The sequence below is a fragment of the Nipponia nippon genome, unplaced genomic scaffold (genome assembly GCF_047370975.1).
Source record: "Nipponia nippon isolate SJK-2023a ecotype South Korea unplaced genomic scaffold, ASM4737097v1 scaffold_22, whole genome shotgun sequence".
Lineage (NCBI taxonomy): Eukaryota > Metazoa > Chordata > Aves > Pelecaniformes > Threskiornithidae > Nipponia > Nipponia nippon.
The window spans coordinates 9,021,830-9,039,121 of NW_028262339.1; the positions used below are offsets into that span (position 1 = coordinate 9,021,830).

At 63.9% G+C, this 17,292-nt stretch overlaps 1 protein-coding gene across 12 annotated transcripts; it reads right to left on the minus strand.

Annotated features, from left to right (window-relative positions):
* Positions 1-695: 695 nt before the first annotated feature.
* Positions 696-14,610, minus strand: LOC104009105 (tropomyosin 2). 12 transcript variants are annotated; one of them, XM_087760318.1, is made up of 9 exons: positions 14,454-14,609; positions 13,438-13,563; positions 6,890-7,023; positions 5,719-5,836; positions 5,512-5,582; positions 4,681-4,756; positions 4,489-4,551; positions 4,083-4,152; positions 696-998 (listed from the first exon to the last, which is right to left on the minus strand). In XM_087760318.1, the coding sequence occupies exons 1-9, from the start codon at positions 14,565-14,567 to the stop codon at positions 916-918; spliced, it is 855 nt and encodes a 284-aa protein (XP_087616444.1). In that variant the 5' UTR covers positions 14,568-14,609; the 3' UTR covers positions 696-915. The 12 variants fall into 12 exon arrangements, with proteins under 12 accessions (XP_087616444.1, XP_087616437.1, XP_087616448.1 ...); XM_087760311.1 differs by lacking the exon at positions 4,681-4,756 and adding an exon at positions 5,214-5,289 and having other exon boundaries at positions 14,454-14,608; XM_087760319.1 differs by lacking the exon at positions 696-998 and adding an exon at positions 1,156-2,258 and having other exon boundaries at positions 14,454-14,610.
* Between the last annotated feature and the right edge of the window lie 2,682 nt (positions 14,611-17,292).

Sequence of the window (17,292 nt, forward strand, 5' to 3'; positions counted from 1 at the left end):
GCATCCCCAGGGAATCCAGCCCGTTTTGGTGGCAGCAATGAGCCACATCCTGCTGCTCTTCTCTTTGTGTTGGAGAAAATACAGCAAGCCAGGAGCAAACTTCCTGAATGCTTTGGGAAATGGTTGCCTACTGCATTAATATTTGCTAGTTTATACAGCTATCCCTCAAGCAGGGATTCAGCAACTGGTAATAGGAAACACAACTAGTATGCGGGGTAAGCAGCTAACCACAGACCTGGAGAAGACCCTGATAACTAATAATGTGTGCATGCATGGTCGCATGTTTGTATGCATGCTCAGATGGCATCATGAACATGAACCATGAAGCAGACTCCATGGAGAGGTCAAAGACCTTGTGGTTCCCCCAAGTAGGTAACGTGCTGGCTGTGGAAGGGGACACGTCGGTAACATATGTCTGTCACTGTGCACTTGAAGAGGATGGTCAGTTTGGACTGAGCTTGAGACGTGGAGGTTTCCTATGCATCCCAAGGAAGCGATGGAGATGAGGGAACGCAGCCCAAACCATGTGCGTTATTGCTCCCAGCCCCCCATGGCCGCAGAGGACATCCTTACGCCGGCCATACCCACCCTGGACCCACGCCCCTGCAGAGCCTCCTTGCACGAACTGGGCAGGGAGGCCCCCACCGCACCCCCAAGATCCACGTCCACCCACAAGGACCAAGCACACCCATCTGTCTTGTCAAACTGCTTTAATATTTGGACATGAAGACAGGACAGAGCCAGTCAGGCTGTGCACAGATAAGGCCCCCGAGCCACGGTGTAAGGCTACAGGGCTTCCCTTCTCAATGAATGTGTGGATTTGGCCAAGATGCAGTTCAGCTGATGACATCCTGAGCATGCCAGTGGGGTGCACGTGTGGGGTAGGGAAGAGGGACGGGGGCTCCCCAGGGCAGCTCAGAGGTTGTTCAGCTCCAACAAGGTCTGGTCCAGAACCTGGTGGATGCCCACGTTCTCCTCTTTGGCACTGGCCAGACTCTCTGTGAATACAAGGGACACCCAGCCACACACACAGACACAGCCCAAGTGTACCCAGGGTCAGCCAGACCCACGCACACCACACCAAGCACAGACACACGCACACAGACGGACATTTCAGTACGGCGCCAGCCTCCAGCTGAGTGGGGCATCCCCTGCAGAGCAGAGTCCACGCAAGCAGCCCCAGCACCGGCAGGGATGAACCCAGCCACTCCAGGACCTGCCGGGGCAGCCAGGCCAGTCAGGCTGGTCACTAGGGGCAGGCGGTCCTTGCTCTTCAGCATTTCCATCTTCCCATGGTGCCCTGTTGCCCATGGCCGGGCCCTCCACGGCGCAGGTACTTATTCCCCATCCAGCCACCCACACGTCCTGCCCTGGGGCATCACCACCGGCCCAGCTGCGGGCACATCCACAAACCCTTGCCCAGCGGAAGAGGAGAGCCAGTGCCTGCTGCCTGGCCCAGTGGTGCTCCGTGAAGAAGAGGAGTGAGACAGCAGCCCAGGAAGGTGGGCAGAGAGGACAGCAGAGAGAGAAGGAGCAGAGCTAACGAGGCTGCAGGGACAAGCTCTGCCAGGCAGCCTGCTGCCGAGGCAGCTTCCTCCGGTGCTCACTTCCAAATGGCATCCTCCTTCCCTCTAAAGATGGGAATGGGACAAGAGTTCTGCCCACCCAGCCCCATCTCCCAGTGCTCCCTGCTGGGCTCTTCCCTGTCCCCTGCCCCAGGTTTGGGGCAGCAGGTGCTGCCGGGTCCCCAGCTCCTATCCCAGCCCTCCCAGCAGCCTGCAGGGACCCCACTCCAAGGGGATCCTCCCTGCACAGTCTGGGGTGACCGGAGTGAGGAGGAGTAGGCTGGCTGCCAACTCCTGGGACAAGGGGAGGAAGGCAGCAATACAAACCACTGCATCCCCCCCCGGCAGGGCCAGGCTGGTGCCGGGGGACAGCCATCACCGCATGGGCATCCAAGGACATCACAAAAACCTTCATTCCTCTCCCCCAAAAAACTAATCAGCTCCAGAGGGTCTCCCTGTCCCCCCCAGGCAGGGCGGTTACCCCCGCGGGGATAAGCCAAGGCTCCACACCCCGCCTAGCCCCGGTGGGGAGCAGGCAGGGGCTCCCAGCCCTGAGCCAGCCTGGCCGAAATGGGGCAGGGAGGCTGCGCTGGGGCCGGGAGCTCTGGGCAGCTCAGTTGTTAAGTTCGGTAAGGATGACCCGCAGCTCGTTAGTGAGAACGCGGTTTTTCTCGGCCTCCTGCCGGGAGCGCTCTAGAGAAAACGGAGACATCAGCGCAGCAGAGGGAAGAGAGAGAGAGAAAGGCAAGTTAGTGGAAAGAGAGTGTTCCCCAAAGCCCTCACTGGAAATCCTGCAGCTACCCAGCAGCAGCGGGGATGAGCTGGGCTGGCAGGAGGAGGCAGCCAGTCCTGGGGCAGGGACAGGGCTGTGGGTCCATCAGTTTGAGAACTGGCTTGTAGGGCAGGGTAGGATGCTGAGGAAGGAGGAGGATCAGGGACCCGTTTAGGGATCACTGCTGAAGGGTAGGGTCAGCCCCTTCATCAAGGAAAGGTGATGCAGGAGAGATGCCAGGGCTGCGACCGCTGCTTGCAGGCAACAGCTGGGAGCAGGGATGGGGAATGGACAGGACCAGGTCTAACCCTGCTATTTCAGGCCCAAAGAGTCATGGAGAAGATGGCACAAGATGAGGAAAGCTGTGTACGGGAGCTGGGGGGGTGGTGGGGGTCGTCCCCCAGGCCGAGGCACAAAGGGCCCTGTCCTGCTCAGCCTGGCAGCGCAGGAGCAGCTTGGGGCTCAGCCACGGCTGTCCCGAGGGTCCCGCGGCTGTGAGCTGCCTGCAACCACCTCCTACCACCCCGCTGCCAGCACCCATGTGAGACAGGCAGATGAGGGACAGAGCACCATGAAGAAAACAAAGGAGAAACCAAGGAAAGAAAATGCTTTATTGAGACCAACTCAGTAACCCAGAGGGACAGAACATAAAAGAAAAGTCATGAAATGCAAACTGAAGAGCGATGTGCAAAGGACAGAAGGGAGGCAGAGGCGAGGGAGAAGCTGGGGGTCTGGGGGCTGCCTGCCTGGGAAAGGGCTGCCTGCACAGCCGGACCCAACCCTCCGTCCCCCAGGCCGAGCTTTGGCGGTGGAGGTTACGCTTCCCCTGTGCGTGTCCTCCCCACCCCGGGCCCAGCAAGCAGCACCGGGGGGGCTTTGCTGGTGGGGGTGTGGGGGGGCAGGTTGCCCCCCAGCCCCGGAGCTGCGGGGTCCCCAGTGCTTGTGCTGCTGGGGAGCTGAGGAGGGAGCTGCTGGAGAGAAGGGCTCCTGGGCACAGCTCTCTTCGCCCCTAGGCAATGCTGGGGCACAAGCCTGCAACCTCACGGGCACTGTCTGCCCAGAGTGTGGGGGGTCCCAGGGGCTGCTCCCCTGCCCTGCCAAACACCCCTAAGCACCTACACCTCGTCTCCCTACAACAAGGGGTATTGCGGGAACACCCCGGGCCGGCTCCTGTCCCAAAGGAGCTGACGGACAGGCACAGGCTAGGAAGGACAGAGGAGGACAGAGCGGGCAGGGAGAGCGGTGGGACGGCCGGGCAGGCAGGCGGCCGAGCTGGGAAGGGGAGAGGCAGGCGGGGAAGGGGTGCAGTGCTGGTGCCCGGTGGGGGGCTCAGAGGGAGGTGATGTCATTAAGTGCATTGTCCAGCTCCTCGCTGATGGCTTTGTACTTCATCTTCTGCGCATACACTTCGTCTGCAGGTGGGGGGCGGGTGGGGGGCAGACAGTGGAGCAGGGTGGGGAGCGGGCGGCAGAGAGAGAGAAAGTGGCTGTGAGCGGGGGCCGAGGGCGGCAGGAGCGTGCGGGCACAGGCGATGTGGATGTGTCCCTATTTCCCACCCGAGGGCAGAGCCCAGACCCCAGCAGCTCTGTGCTCCCACACCAGACACCACAGCATCCAGCCTCCCCCCTCCCAGGACCCCTGCCCACCCCCTCACCCCGGCCAAGCCCTGTCCGGCCCTGCCAGGGGCACGTCCTGGCAAGTGCTCCCTGGGAAAGAGGGACACAGGACCGGTGGGGACATTTTACCTTCTAGATCGTCGATGGTTTTCTCCAGCTTTGCCACAGACCTCTCTGCAAACTCCGCTCGGGTCTCAGCCTGCGGAAGCGTGGGAGGGAGAGGGTGAGCGGTGGGGCACGACGGGGACAGTGCAAGCTGCACCGCACCCCAAATCTGCCCCGTCTGCATCTCCCATACCACCCCCACGAGCCCTCCCCTGGGAAAGGCAAGGGACAAGGGCCTCGTGGACCCCCGCATCCTAAACTAGAGCAGGCCAATGCCCTCCACGGCAGCATCCCAAACCCAGGCACCTGCCACGCTGTATGGCTGCAGTTTTGGGAAGGGTGAGAGGACACGGGCATAATGGGGTCAAAACCCACACAGGACGGCAAACCCATGCCTGCACCGATGCAGTGCTGGCCCCGCACCCCTTACCTCCTTTAGTTTTTCCCCTAGAAGCTTGATTTCCTCCTCATACTTGTCCTCCTTGGTGGAATACTGCAGAGACAGATGGGCGCCTGTGAGCCCCATGGGACGCCTCCAGCCATTCTTCACCCCAGCAGGAGACCCCAGCACCCCCAGACCCCATGCACTCTGCCCAGCCCCAGCAGCCCCGCCGGGTCCTACCTTGTCAGCCTGGGCCTCCAGGGACTTCAAGTTGTTGGTGACAATTTTCAGCTCCTCCTCTAGGTCACCACATTTACTATATCCCAAGCAGGGGCCGCCAGGAGGGGAAGCAGGGCCGAAGGGCAGGTGGAGAAGTGAGGGGGGGAGCAGAAAGAGCAGGCGCAGGGAAGGAGGAAAGAAAGAGAGAGAACAAGTTGAGAGAGGAGAAAATTCAGCGCAGGTGGAGAAGGAGCAGAGCCGCTGCAAGTGGGAGCTGCTGGGACGCATCTGTTCCTCCGTTCCTCGTGCCTCCTCACACGGACACCCTGTGCATCACCGCCGGCCGGGCTCCTGCCAGCCCTGCCGAGAAGGAGAGCAGGCACAGAGGGATGGAGGATCGCGCCCAGCCTGCACCTGCCGGAGTGTGGGAGGCAAGGGCAGGTCGGTGGTGGAGGCAGCGGTGCAGAGAGGAGAGAGGTGGCTCGCACGGTTTGAGAGACAGCGACAGAGAGAGGGGGACTGCTGCGCGTCGCCCCGTGCCCCTGCCCCAGTACCTCTTCCTCTGAGGCAATGAGGGATTTGAGGGTCTGGTCCATGGTCCGCAGCTCTTCTTCCAACTGTCTCACTCGGCTAGGGTGGATGAGGGGCACCCCGGGGGGACAGCAGAGAACAGGGTCAAGTATGTGCTGCCAGCAGGCCGGCATCCCCCTGCCCCCAGCCTGCGAGCCCAGGGACCATCCCAATGGCAGACCCTGCCGTTCCCTAGGAGGGACATCCCCGTCCCCATGGCAGCCCCTTGGGGCAAGGGCTGTGTGGGACCCCTGCATGCTGCCCACTGGGAGCCCCGCTCACCTCTCCGCCACCTCTGCCCTCTCCTCCGAGCGCTCCAGTTCTCCCTCAAGGACGACCAGCTTGCGGGCGACCTGTTGATGGCAGCAAGAGGCACATGTCGGCCCTGAGCTTGCCCCGGCTGGAGGCACAGCGCTGTGAGGAGGCGGCCCCGGGTGCTGCCGGAGGTTCAGGACTGGGGGAAGGGGACATGTGGGTGTGGGCACGCACCTCCTCGTATTTGCGGTCAGCCTCCTCCGCTATGTGCTTCGCCTCCTTCAGCTGCATTTCCTGGAGCTCCATCTTCTCCTCATCCTTCATGGCCCTGTTTTCGATGACCTTCATGCCTCTGAGGAAAGCCCAAGCCAGAAAATATTACTGCCGTGGGTTGAGGTGGCACCTGCACCTCCTGCCTGCTCGCTGTACCCATCCGCCACCCCCAGAGACATGGGACATTGTCCAGGGATGCTGGGACTCGCTGGTCACCCCATGCAGTAAAGTCACACCAGTGGTACCCCAAGGATGCTCCTGCACACAATTAAAGCAGCGGAGCTGGCCCCAGGACCATATTCCAGAGTGAGGAGATGTGGCTATGGTGCCTCTCAACCAGGCAGGTCCTGAACCCATCATTTTGGGGGGGAGAATGTGTGCAGCCCAGGAGGAGACAGCCACAACCTTCACAAAAGCAGCCTGACAGGCCAGCAACCTTTACAAAATACTAAAAAACATCCCATGGCAAAGCCTTTTCCCATTCAGGAGTGACGCTTACGCACAGGGGGTCACCGAACCCCCGCGAACAGGGACTCCTGGAGACTCTTCTCGTCTTGCTCAGATGCTGTTGCTCAAACTGGTCTTTGCCAATGGAGAGGAGAGCTCATGCAACTGTTAGGAATGCCGTAACATGTCTGGGCACTCCCGTACAACCTGAGCGCCCTTGCCTGCATGGCTCCTGCCTGGGAAACCTGCTTGCCGCAAGGATGGGGCAACACACTTTGCAGGACTGTTTTTTTGAATTAGGCTGGTTCGTTCCCAAAAGCTGACTTTGGTTCCCAGGCACAGATGTCCCCTCCTGGGCTGTTGTTCAGCCCTTGAGCGTAGCAGGGTACTCTGGGGCAGAAAACAAGCTCCAAGCACCCTCTGGCTTTGGTTACAGCCTGGTATTTGTATAACAGCAGATCAAATTTTTCAGGATTTTATGGGTGCCCTGGAAATTTCAAAGCCTTTTTAAGAATGTCTGTATCTGGGGGACTTCTCTGCATTGTGGCTTTGCTCTCTCCCTTCGGGGTGAAAACCAACGCAAACTTCATACGGTCACTTCAGGGGGACCCCACTGTGAAACCAAGGGGGCTGCCTGCAATCAACGGTGACCCGATGCCACCCCTGCTGTCCCTTCCCATCACACCTCTCGCTCTCATCAGCCGCCTTCTCAGCCTCCTCCAGCTTCTGCAGGGCGGTGGCCAGGCGCTCCTGGGCTCGGTCCAGCTCCTCCTCCACCAGCTGGATACGGCGGTTCAGAGAAGCCACTTCAGCCTCAGCCTGGGGGAGCAGAAACCCCTTGGTCACCCCATGTCTCATGTATTTTTTTATATATATGTAAACCATTTTCAATGGTTACTTCCGCATTCGCTGTCCAGACCACCCCTTGGCACCGTGCAACAAGGCAGCGCCCACTGGAATGGGATGCCCAGCCACGCATCCCCTCGCCTTTCTATAGGGACAACGGGGTTTTCTCCATTCCTAGCACCCTCTTTGATGCTGGCTCCTCCTGGCCACACAACCAGAGCCCAGCACATGCAGCCCCTCCACCGCATCCTCGCACCTCCAGCTCCAGCCCTGGAGAGGAACGAGGTGTGTTTGCCGGGGTAGGGTGGCCGGAGCAGCCATGCTGTCACAGGGATGGTATTTGGGGTTTGCAGAACAGTGAGTAAAGGGGGAGGAATGCCCTGTGCAGCTTCACTCCCGAAAAGGAGATCGGAGCTGCTTGTGGATTTCCTGTTTACGGAGGCGGCGGAGCAAGTCGGGAGCCTCTCCTGCGGGAACCCCCCCGGCCCTGCGCGACGGAGCTGAGCACGAGTCCCCCCACGGATGATGTACAGTGCAGCGCCAGGGGCAATGGAGCGAGTCGCCCTCAGCAAGATGGTGCCTGGCCAAGCTGCAGCCGCCGGGGCCCGCGGGACCAGGGCCCCCTGCTTTCCCAGGCTCCCCGTGCACGGGGCCGGGAGCTGGGGCCGGCTGGGAGCAGTGGCCCTGGCCCCTCGCCAGCCCCTTGACGCCTGGCCTTGCGCTCTTTCCATTTGGTAAAGGCCTCCTGCTCCATCGCAACCGCCGGGAAACGCTGCCTCAGCAGCTCCTGGTCCCACTCTCCGCCGGGGGGGCTACGGGGAGGACAAACCCCGGGTGCAAAGGGATGGGTGGCGATGAGATCTCACCGCGGGGAGCAAGCCCCGTGCACCAAGACACAGGCAGGCATGCACCAGCCCAGGGGGTAATGTCTCCTGCTTATTCACAGGCTGGAGCAGGCCTGGCTGGCTGCAGCGCCCAGCCAGCTCGGCTCCAGCACCGGGAATACCCTGGGGGACATTGGCCAGGCAGGGGGACTGTGGGAGCAGCGAGGGGCTGTCACCCTGCGTGGCCCTGCTGAGCACTCACGGTCCTCCGTGGCGAACCGGCAGGGTGGGGACGGGCACAACCAGCACCTCTCCAAGCAGGGCAGCCCAGCAGCATGCCGGGAGGGTGGCTGGCCCCACGGCTGGCACAACAGATGCCTCTGAACTGTGAACACCCTTTTTTTCTGGGCTCACCGAGAGCTCATCCCCAGCCATACCACTCAACAGGGACCTGGGGCTGGCCCCCACGGGGTGATGCTCTGCCTGCGGCATCTGCCTCACCCCAGTGGGAGCTTTTTTCCCAGGGAATCACCCCCAAAGTGGGTCAGAGCTTCCCGGATGGACACTTGGGAACATGAGCTCTCCAGCAGTGCCAAGTGACCGGGGAACCCGATCTGCGGCTGCAGGAAGGGGCCATTTCCTCCACACACCGCCCGAGTGACAACAACCCGGGTACCGCACCCAGCTCTGCCGCTCCTGATATGGTGAGGATGTTAAAGGAGTGGGCATAGGAAAAAGAAAGAAAAAAACCCCAGCCCCAACAACAATGCAAAAGCCAAACCAGGAACAAGCTGCAGCTTGGAAATGCCGTCCCGCTGCCAGAGTGGAAATTTTGGCCTGTGGCAACGCGAAGGGGTGGCTCATCCCCACGAAGCGACACGCTGGAGAGCTGAGGGCTCTGCAACTGCTGCGGCCTGGACCACAGAGCCCGCTGGAAGCCAGACAAGAGCCTGGGCGTGGGACTTTTTAGCTGTGCACACCGCCGGTCTCCGAGGGAGGGGATCCTTTCCCAGGATCTGCCCAGACCCCAAGCAGAGCCGAGGCAGAGCTCGCCGCTGCCCTGCCAGCCGGGGAAACCCAGGGGAGCCCCGCCGCACCGAGCATCCTTCGCAAGACCCATGGAGAAGGCAGCTGGAGGAGGCAGCCCGGGGGCAGGGACGCTGCCCGAAGCCCCCTGCCCCGGGGTCTCTCGCCAGCTGCCGTCGCACCCGGACGGCAGCACCCTCCGGCCCCCCGGACCTGCCGGCCCCCCGCCCCCGGGGGCAGCCAGCCCGGCTTACCGGGGCGGAGGGCTGCGGGGGGGACCGGGGCCAGCCCGCGGGGAAGGAAGGATGCCGGCGGCGGGGAGGGACGCCGGCGGCGGGGTCGGAGCCGGTCGGGCATCCCGGGGAGCATCGCCCTGCCCCCGCCGCACCCTGCTCCCCCCCCCCCGTCCCCGTCCTCCGGCGGCCCTTACCCGCTCCCGGGCCTGCCGCTCGGCATCGGCCTCCCGCTGCAGGTGCTCGGCGCGCTCCTCCGCCTCGTCGGCCACCTGCTGCAGGCTCTGGATCTTCTTCTTGACGGCGTCGATGGAGCTGATGCCGGCCATGGCGGGGGGCTACCGGCGGGGAGGCCGCTCCGCCGAGCCCTTTATGGGATCCGCCCGGCTGGAGCAGGAAGCGCTCAGGCAGCGGCCGCTCCCGCCGCCCGCCCTGCCTCCATCCCTTCCTGCTCCTCCTCCTCCTCCTCCTGCTGCCACCCGCCGACCTGGGCCGCCGCTCCCCCGGGCCGGGTGCACGGTGCCCACCCCCGGCAGGGGACAGTCCCCACATCAGGAGGGGCGCACAGTGTCCGTGTCCGTGTCCGTCCCCCCCCGACAGGACACAGGGTCTCCCCCTGGGCAGGACTCACGGTCCTCCCCAGGCAGGGGTCACTGTTCCTAGCCCCCCCCCCCAAGCAAGACGCGCAGTTGCTTCTGGGCAGGGCATGCTGTCCCCCCACCCCGAGCAGGGGTGCACAGTCCCCATCGGCACGGCACATGGCACCCCCAGACAGGGCACACAGTGCCCCCCAGGACATGGAGGACAGCCCCACCCTGGGCAGGGTGCATGGTGCCCCCCCGGGCGGGGGTGCACAGTCTCACTGAAATCCCCCAGAGCGATGGAGAGGAGCCCAGGGAGTCCATTTCCCCGGGAAAAAAAAGGGCCCAGGGAATCTGGGAGTGCCAGAGCCTGGCCCCTGTGAGCTCCCGTGGGCGCAGGAGCAGTGTACCCAAGGGTGCTCCCCACACTCTGCCCCCCACACCCCCTGCCGCAGAGCTGAGGGGGGTCATGGATTTTTGCCCTGTAGGGGCCATAGGTAAGTCAATGAGAGGCATGGGGCAGACGGGGCAGAGCCCGCTCCTGGGCACCCTCCCAGGTGCCTGGGGCTGGAGCCCCGGGGCACAGCCAGGTCCCCAGCAGCCATCCCCCTCAGCCCCTTGGCATCTGCTCCCCCAAGTGAGGACCTGGCTGGCAGCCCCACAGAGACCCGTGGGGCCCACGGAGACCGCTGCACCCCCCAGCTGCCTTGGGGGCTCTGCCCTGTGGGGGAGGCCAGTCCCCAGCTCCCGGCCCTGCATCCCAGCTGGGACACACGCCCTGATCCATCAGGAGGGGCCGGCGCAGGTGGCATTCAATCCGCCCTTAAGGAGCTCTGACAGCTCCCGGGCAGCCCTGGCTGCACTTTGCGCCTGTCTCCAGGGACGCCAATTCCCAGGCTGACCCCACTGGCTGCCTTTGGCTCTGGGGCCAGGGGTCCTGGGGGGGACCCGGCCATGCTGCCGGCAGAGCCCTGCAGCCCCGCGTCCTCCTGCCAAGTGGCAGCGGAAGAGGAGGCGCTGAGGGTCCCTTGGGAGCACATGGCCTCGGGCTTGGCCTCAGTCCTGGTCGGCACTGCCCCACTCCCAGCCCGACGCCTGGGTGCCAAGAGTGCTCCCAAGCCGGCGCATGGGGCCTGGAGCTGAACCGGGGGTCCCCGCCAGCAATGGGGCAGGGGCGAGCTGGCTGCAGGCAGGCGGGGGGCAGGTTGGGGGGCAGGTTGGGGTGACAGCCACCCCAGTGCCGCGGTGGCCAGACTGGGTGCCTCCTGTTCTGGCCCCACCCAGGGATGCAGTCACTTCCCAGCAGAGTCCCGTTCCCTCCCACCGGCTCGGGGAATCGCCAAATAAGAGCAAAGTCTCGGCAGGGGAGAGCAACCGGGGCGGGAACTTGGTTGAAGCTTTCGGGATCATGGCCTGGGAACGGCGGAGTTTCCCTAGGCCCTGCTGGGGTGGCTGGGGACAGGCCACCGGCTGGGGACGCGGGGGGCTGGAGGGGGCTGCTCTGGTGAAACTCGCTGTCCCGGCTGCACCGTGCCCAGCATCCCCTGCCTGCATCCAGCCCTGGGCGCTGAGGGCTGTCCCTTCTGGGGACAAGTGGTGGTGGGGCCACGGTGGCCTCGCAGAGCTGCTGGGAAGGGGCCGCCAGCACCGTGGAGCTGCTGATCAAGGATCAGGTGCTCCCCGGTCTGTGCCACCATCTGACTCCCCTCCAAGTGCCCAGGGGGTCACTTTGCACCCCTCAGTGCAGTGCCGGAGGGCTTCATGCACTGCCACCCAGTGCCGGAGGCAGGGCAGTGCCAGAGCAGGGGGAGGTTTATTCTTTTAAGGCATTTGTTGACATTTTTGCCGGGAGCAGGAGCCTGCCTGGATCGCTGTGACGGGCCCTGACCTTGCCAAGGAACGCTCCGTGCTCGCAGGCACGCGCTCTCCTGGCCGCCAAGGGGGGCACGGGAGGCCCCGGGGTGGGCTCCGGGGGTCTACCCTGCGCTTCCTTCTCCGGAGCTGGGAGCTGCGCTGCACCTCGCCCCGAGAGGAGGTGACACCAGCCCTGGCACTTAGCATTGTCAGCACGTTCAGGTCTCTGGCGTGGGGACCTGGTGATTCCCAGAGCCCCGCGCGCGGCGCAGCCTGTCCAGGCTTCGGCACGGACCCGGGGTGGCGGTGCTTGTGATGGGCTCCGAGCCCTGCTCGCAGCACCCACTGCAGCCAGCCGGCCCTCCCTGACGCTGCTCCTTCACCATGCCTCCCCCTCCAGCCCTTCCCTGGAGGGGCTGGTGGCTCCCGTCCACCCGTATCTGCTGGGACAGGACTCTTCCGTGCTGAAGCCTGCATATTGGCCAAGCTGCTGTGGACAGAGAGCGGGGACACGCACCCTCCCTGCCCAGGACGGCGCCTCACAGACCACTGCCAGCAGCAAACCACTCCACAACTCATGGCCAGCATCTGCCCTGTGCCACCGTTTGCCCCTTCCTCTGAGCCCCACACTGGGGACGTCCCATCCGTGCTCAGCCAGACCCCAGAGTTTGCCCTGTCCTGCACCGGCATGGATCCAGTCAGACCAGTACGGACCCCGCTACGCGTGGCAGCCACCCCATCCAGCTCAACGTGCCTGCCTCAAGCCAGGATAAACGTGCCCTTCCAGAGGACTGTCAATGTTTTAACTACTTGGTTTAGTATCTAACTAAACCGGGGCAGGTCTGTAGGGTCAGCAAACAATGCTGGGGAGCCCCCTGCCGCTGCCCGGGGCTCCGGGCTGCCCCAGGGACTTGTGTTGCCACTGCTTGTCCTTGTCTGCTCGCCCCTGTCCTTGGCGGCCTCCTTGGAGATTTGACGCATCTCCCCCATTTAGCTCCATAAACCAGCTGGGATTGAATTTTTTGTTCTCAATCTTAAAAAGCCTGGCTGTGCCCTGCTGGCCGTGCTCCAGCCGGCTCCCCTTTAGCTTCTCCTCCAGTTTCCAGGGTTGGTTTTCATCAAAGAAGGACTGGCTATCGAAAGGAGGATTTATTTATAGGGTGTCAAATACCCTGTGTGGCACCGCAGGTCGTTATACCCCATTGCTGAGCGGCTCTGTGGCCACACACAGCTGTTCCACCCTTCATCCTGGCCGGGCACAAGCCAATTTCAACACCTTCCTAACATCTCCCCGGCGGGATCCATTTCCCTGGAGAAACATCAGTCACAGCACTAAATAAAACTCTTCCTGGCCTTGCCCTTCCTAGGGTACAGGGTGGCACGCTGGACCCCAAAATGACCAAGTCCCCCACACACACCCCGAGCATCCTTCCTTGCATCCAGCACTCTGGCCCCGGGCAAGAGCTTTTTCTATTTCTCTACTCTTTTTCGCTTTCCTGCCACAGTTTAGCAAGTGCCACAGAGTTTTTCCTGCAAGCATTGCAGAGGCACATGCCTGGGGACTGGCAACACAGCTCGGGACACTCATCCCCGTTAGCTTTGGGGAGCCAGGCAAGTGGCTGCCCACAAAGCTCCAGGCAGGACAGGCTGCCCGAGCAGTGCCCACCACAGCTGGCCTGGCCCCTGCACCCTGAGCAGGATCCATCCAGTCCCTGCCCTGCATCTCATCCTGGTTCAGTGTCAACGTCGCAGGAATGGGATCCTGACAGTCTTCCCCACGGACGCTTTCCATATAAGGCCCCCCTCTTCCTTCACCCCCCCGAGGTCCAGTGCCTGCGCAGGCAAGGAGTTGCTGGCGCGCCTACGTACGTCTGTAGCTTTCTTCTCCGCCTGCTCCAGCTTCTCCTGGGCCTCCTTGACGGACTCGGAGTACTTCTCCACCTCATCCTCCGTGCCCTTCAGCTTCTTCTGCAGGCCCTGCTGTTCCTCCTCCAGCTGGGGAAGGGACAGAGGGCACAGGTCAGGGGGGATGGCGGTGCCCACAAGGCTAGGGGGGAATGGCCATCCTCCTCCTGGGTACACCCAGGCTGTGGGCACAGCAGGAGAACACGGACACACTCCCTCTGTCAACTCTGGGGCCACACGTCCTTGGGGAGCCCTTGGTCCCCAGGGCCAGAGCAGCCCCCAGCATCCCTGAGCCCAGCGAGGGTAAGGGGACTGTGGGCTCCCTCCCTGTGTAGGGGACTGGAGAGGTCCTGACCTGGGGACACAGCGCCGGGAGGCACCGAGAAGGTCCCCATCTCCGTGTGGCTAGGGTGGGAGTAGGCTGTCCCCAAGGGCCTCCCTGGCAGAGGAACAGGGAGGTGGCACTGGGGTGTCCCGCCAAGATAAGGCATGTTTGAGGGGACCAACGCGAGTGGTCAGGGGTAACACGCTGGCATGCTGATCCCTGGGGAGAGGCACCCAGCGGGGTGAGGTCCCCAGGGGTGGGCACGCAGCAGGGTGAAGTCCCCACTTACAGGCACCCAGTGGGGTGAGGTCCCTGGGGGTAGGGACCCAGTGGGGTGAGGTCTCAAGGGCTGGGCATCCCTAGAGCTGGGATCCACAACCTGGACGCCCAGCGGGACAAGTTCCCCAGGGCAGGACACCCCTAGGACAGGGGTCCACAGGCTGGACACCCAGTGTGGGGAGGTCCTCAAGGCTGGGCACCCCTAGGGCAGAGGATCCCCAGGCTGGACACCCAGCGAGATGGGGTCTCCGGGGCTGGACACCCCTAGAGCAGAGGGCCTCTGGGCTGGACACCCAGCGGGACGGGGTCCCCGGGGCTCGAGACCCTTAAGGCAGGGGTCCTCGGGCAACGCCGGGGGGGTCCATGGGACACCCACCTGCTTGCAGCGGTCCTCCGCCTGCTTCTTGTCAGCCTCCGCCTGCTCGGCGCGGTCAATGGCGTTCTCCTTGTCCAGTTTCAGCATCTGCATCTTCTTCTTGATGGCCTCCATGGTGGCGGTGGGGCGGCGGCGGGGCGCGGGGCGGCGGCGGCGGCGGCGAGGCGCGGAGCACCGGGGGCGGCGGGAGCACCGGGGGCGGCGGGAGCACCGGCACTGAGCCCCCCGCCCCGCCGCACCGCCTAAGAGCCGGGGAGGGGCCGCGCCGGGCGGGGGCCGCCCCGGTACCTCCCCCGCCGCCCGCCAGCACCTTTTAGGGACAGGCTCGACACCGGCCGCTGCACCCAGCGGGACGGGACGGGGCGGGGGGGCGGCACCCCCGGCGGGCACCGCCGCAGCCCCGGCGCCGGGCACCCCCGGGGGCACCGGGCGAGGGAGACCCGGGACCCTGCGCTAGGGGCAGTGCGAGAGGGGCGCTCGGGAGCGCTGCGCTGGGGGCACCCGGGGGCACCGGGTGAGGGTCACCCCGGGACGCGGCACTAGGGGTACCCCGGTGGCACTGGGTGAGGGGCACCCCGCGGCAATGCTCTAGGGGTACCCGGAGGCACCGGGTGAGGGACGCCCCGGGACGCGGCACTAGGGGTGCCCTGGTGGCATTGGGCGAGGGACACCCCAGGACACTGCACTAGGGGTACCCGGAGGCACTGGGTGAGGGACGCCCTGGGACGCGGCACTAGGGGTGCCCCGGTGGCACTGGGTGAGGGACACCCCGGGACGCGGCACTAGGGGTGCCCCGGTGGCACTGGGTGAGGGACACCCCGGGACGCGGCACTAGGGGTGCCCCGGTGGCACCGGGTGAGGGACACCCCGGGACACTGCACTAGGGGTACCCCGGTGGCACTGGGTGAGGGACACCCCGGGACACGGCACCAGGCGTACCCCGGTGGCACCGGGCGAGGGACACCCCGGGATGTGGCACTAGGGGTACCCCAGTGGCATTGGGCGAGGGACACCCCGGGACGCAGCACTAGGGGTACCCCAGTGGCATTGTGAGAGGGACATCCTGGTGGCACTGCATTAGGGATATCCTGGTGGCACTGGGTGAGGGACACCCCCAGTGGTGCTGTGCTAGGGGTACCCCAGGGCACTGAATTAGGGACACCCTGGTGGCAGTGAGCAAGGTACACCCCAGGCCAATGTACTAGGGGGACTCCGGGGGCACTGTGCTATGGACACCTCAGGGCACTGCATTAGGGACACCCTGGTGGCACTGGGCGAGGGACACCCTGGAGCACTGTACTAGGGACACCCCAGTGGCACTGTGCTAGGGACACCCTGGAGCGCTGCAGTAGGGGCATTTCTGGTGGCACTTCCCCAGTGGCACGAGGCTGGGGGGACACCCTGTGGCCTCTCACCACAGTGGGGAACACGCCGTGTTTGGCCCTGTGCCTGGGGACTGTGCTGGCAGCACGCTCTTATTGTGCCCCAGGGACACCGCCAGCCGTCCAGCCCCAGGGCCTGAGACCTGCCTCTGCTCCGGCCAGACCTGTCCCCGCACTAGAGGACATCACACGGCTGGCACTGCCCTGGGCACAGCCTATGCGCTGTCACTGCACTCTGGGGCCTGAGGGACCCTGCTTGCTGGCACTGGCTTGGGGGCACCTCAGGGGCTGGCACAGCACTTGGGGACACCCATGGGCTGGCACTGAAATCTTGGGGACACTCTCAGGCTGTGATTGAGCTCAGGGATGCCCACGGGCTGTGATTGCAGCTGGGGACACCCATAAGCTGTGATTGCAACTGGGGACATCACAGGCTGGCACTGCAGAGACACCCACAGGCTGTGATTGCACTCAGGGACACCCATGGGCTGTGACTGCCGTTGGGGAAACCGTGGGCTGGCACTGCCCACATGGGGAAAATCCCCTGGGAGAGAAGCGAACTGAGCCCCTGACCTCCCCATCCAGCTTCTGTGGGGCAGGAGGGCCCCAACTCCGTGCAGGGTCCCTGGCACCCACCTCCCTGCTGCCTTGCACCCTGGTGCCACTGTCCCCAGCACCCACAGGGACACTGAGCACACGCACAGCCCATGGGGTGGCATTTCAGGGCGACACGGGGTGCGCGGGCAGCCCACTGCCCCCTCCATCTTTCTGTTCTAAATAAACTGTATTCCACAGGCAAAAAAATGCAAACCCTTCAGATCCTGGCTCCTCCAAAAATAACCCGTGCTTTAATAACGCTCGTAAATGCTTCTGGCGCATTCCCAGCTGCAGGGTGGGCTCTGGGCCGGGGGGGCTGGAAAAGCCGGCAGAGGGGCTGCGGGAGCCATGCGGCACATGGGGAGGCTGGGATGGGACGGGGACAGGAGGGGTGTGCAGGCTCCCCCAGCCCATCGCCCTGGGGCCGCATCCAGCCCTTGCCTGCTGCAACTTTTTGGCACCGGTGCTCCAAGCTGAGAGAAGTAAAAAGCTTTTAAGAGCTGGAGAAAGTGGCTTTCTAGGAGCCCCCAGCCCCGGGTTGCAGGGGGTGTAGGAGGGACGGGAGCAGCCGAGGACCGAGGGGCTGCTGGCGCCAAGGGGAAAGCAGCAGAAGAGCCGCTGCTGGACTCTGGAGAGTGGCTATTAATACTGACGAATTAGGCACATATTTGGACAGGAGAGTCAGTAACTGCCAGCACGCAGCTTCTGAGGGGAGGGGGAAGATCCGTCTCATGTCATTCCCGGGCGAGGATGGATGGTTTTCTGCGAGATGCTTCAGCCCAGAGCAACTTCATGGGGCTCAGCGCATGAGGGAAAAATGATGATGGGCATGGTGCAAGTAGCCAGGCAGCTGCCCTGGA

Bases quoted from the DNA above. Each gene is read 5' to 3' on its own strand.
- LOC104009105 (XM_087760318.1), bottom strand. From the start codon at position 14,567: ATGGAGGCCATCAAGAAGAAGATGCAGATGCTGAAACTGGACAAGGAG. The intron at 7,024-13,437 runs GTACGTAGGCGC...CTGCTCCCCCAG, and splicing joins CGGAGAAGAAAGCTACAGAC to GCTGAGGCTGAAGTGGCTTC. The intron at 4,552-4,680 runs GTAGGACCCGGC...CTGTCTCTGCAG, and splicing joins TGGAGGCCCAGGCTGACAAG to TATTCCACCAAGGAGGACAA.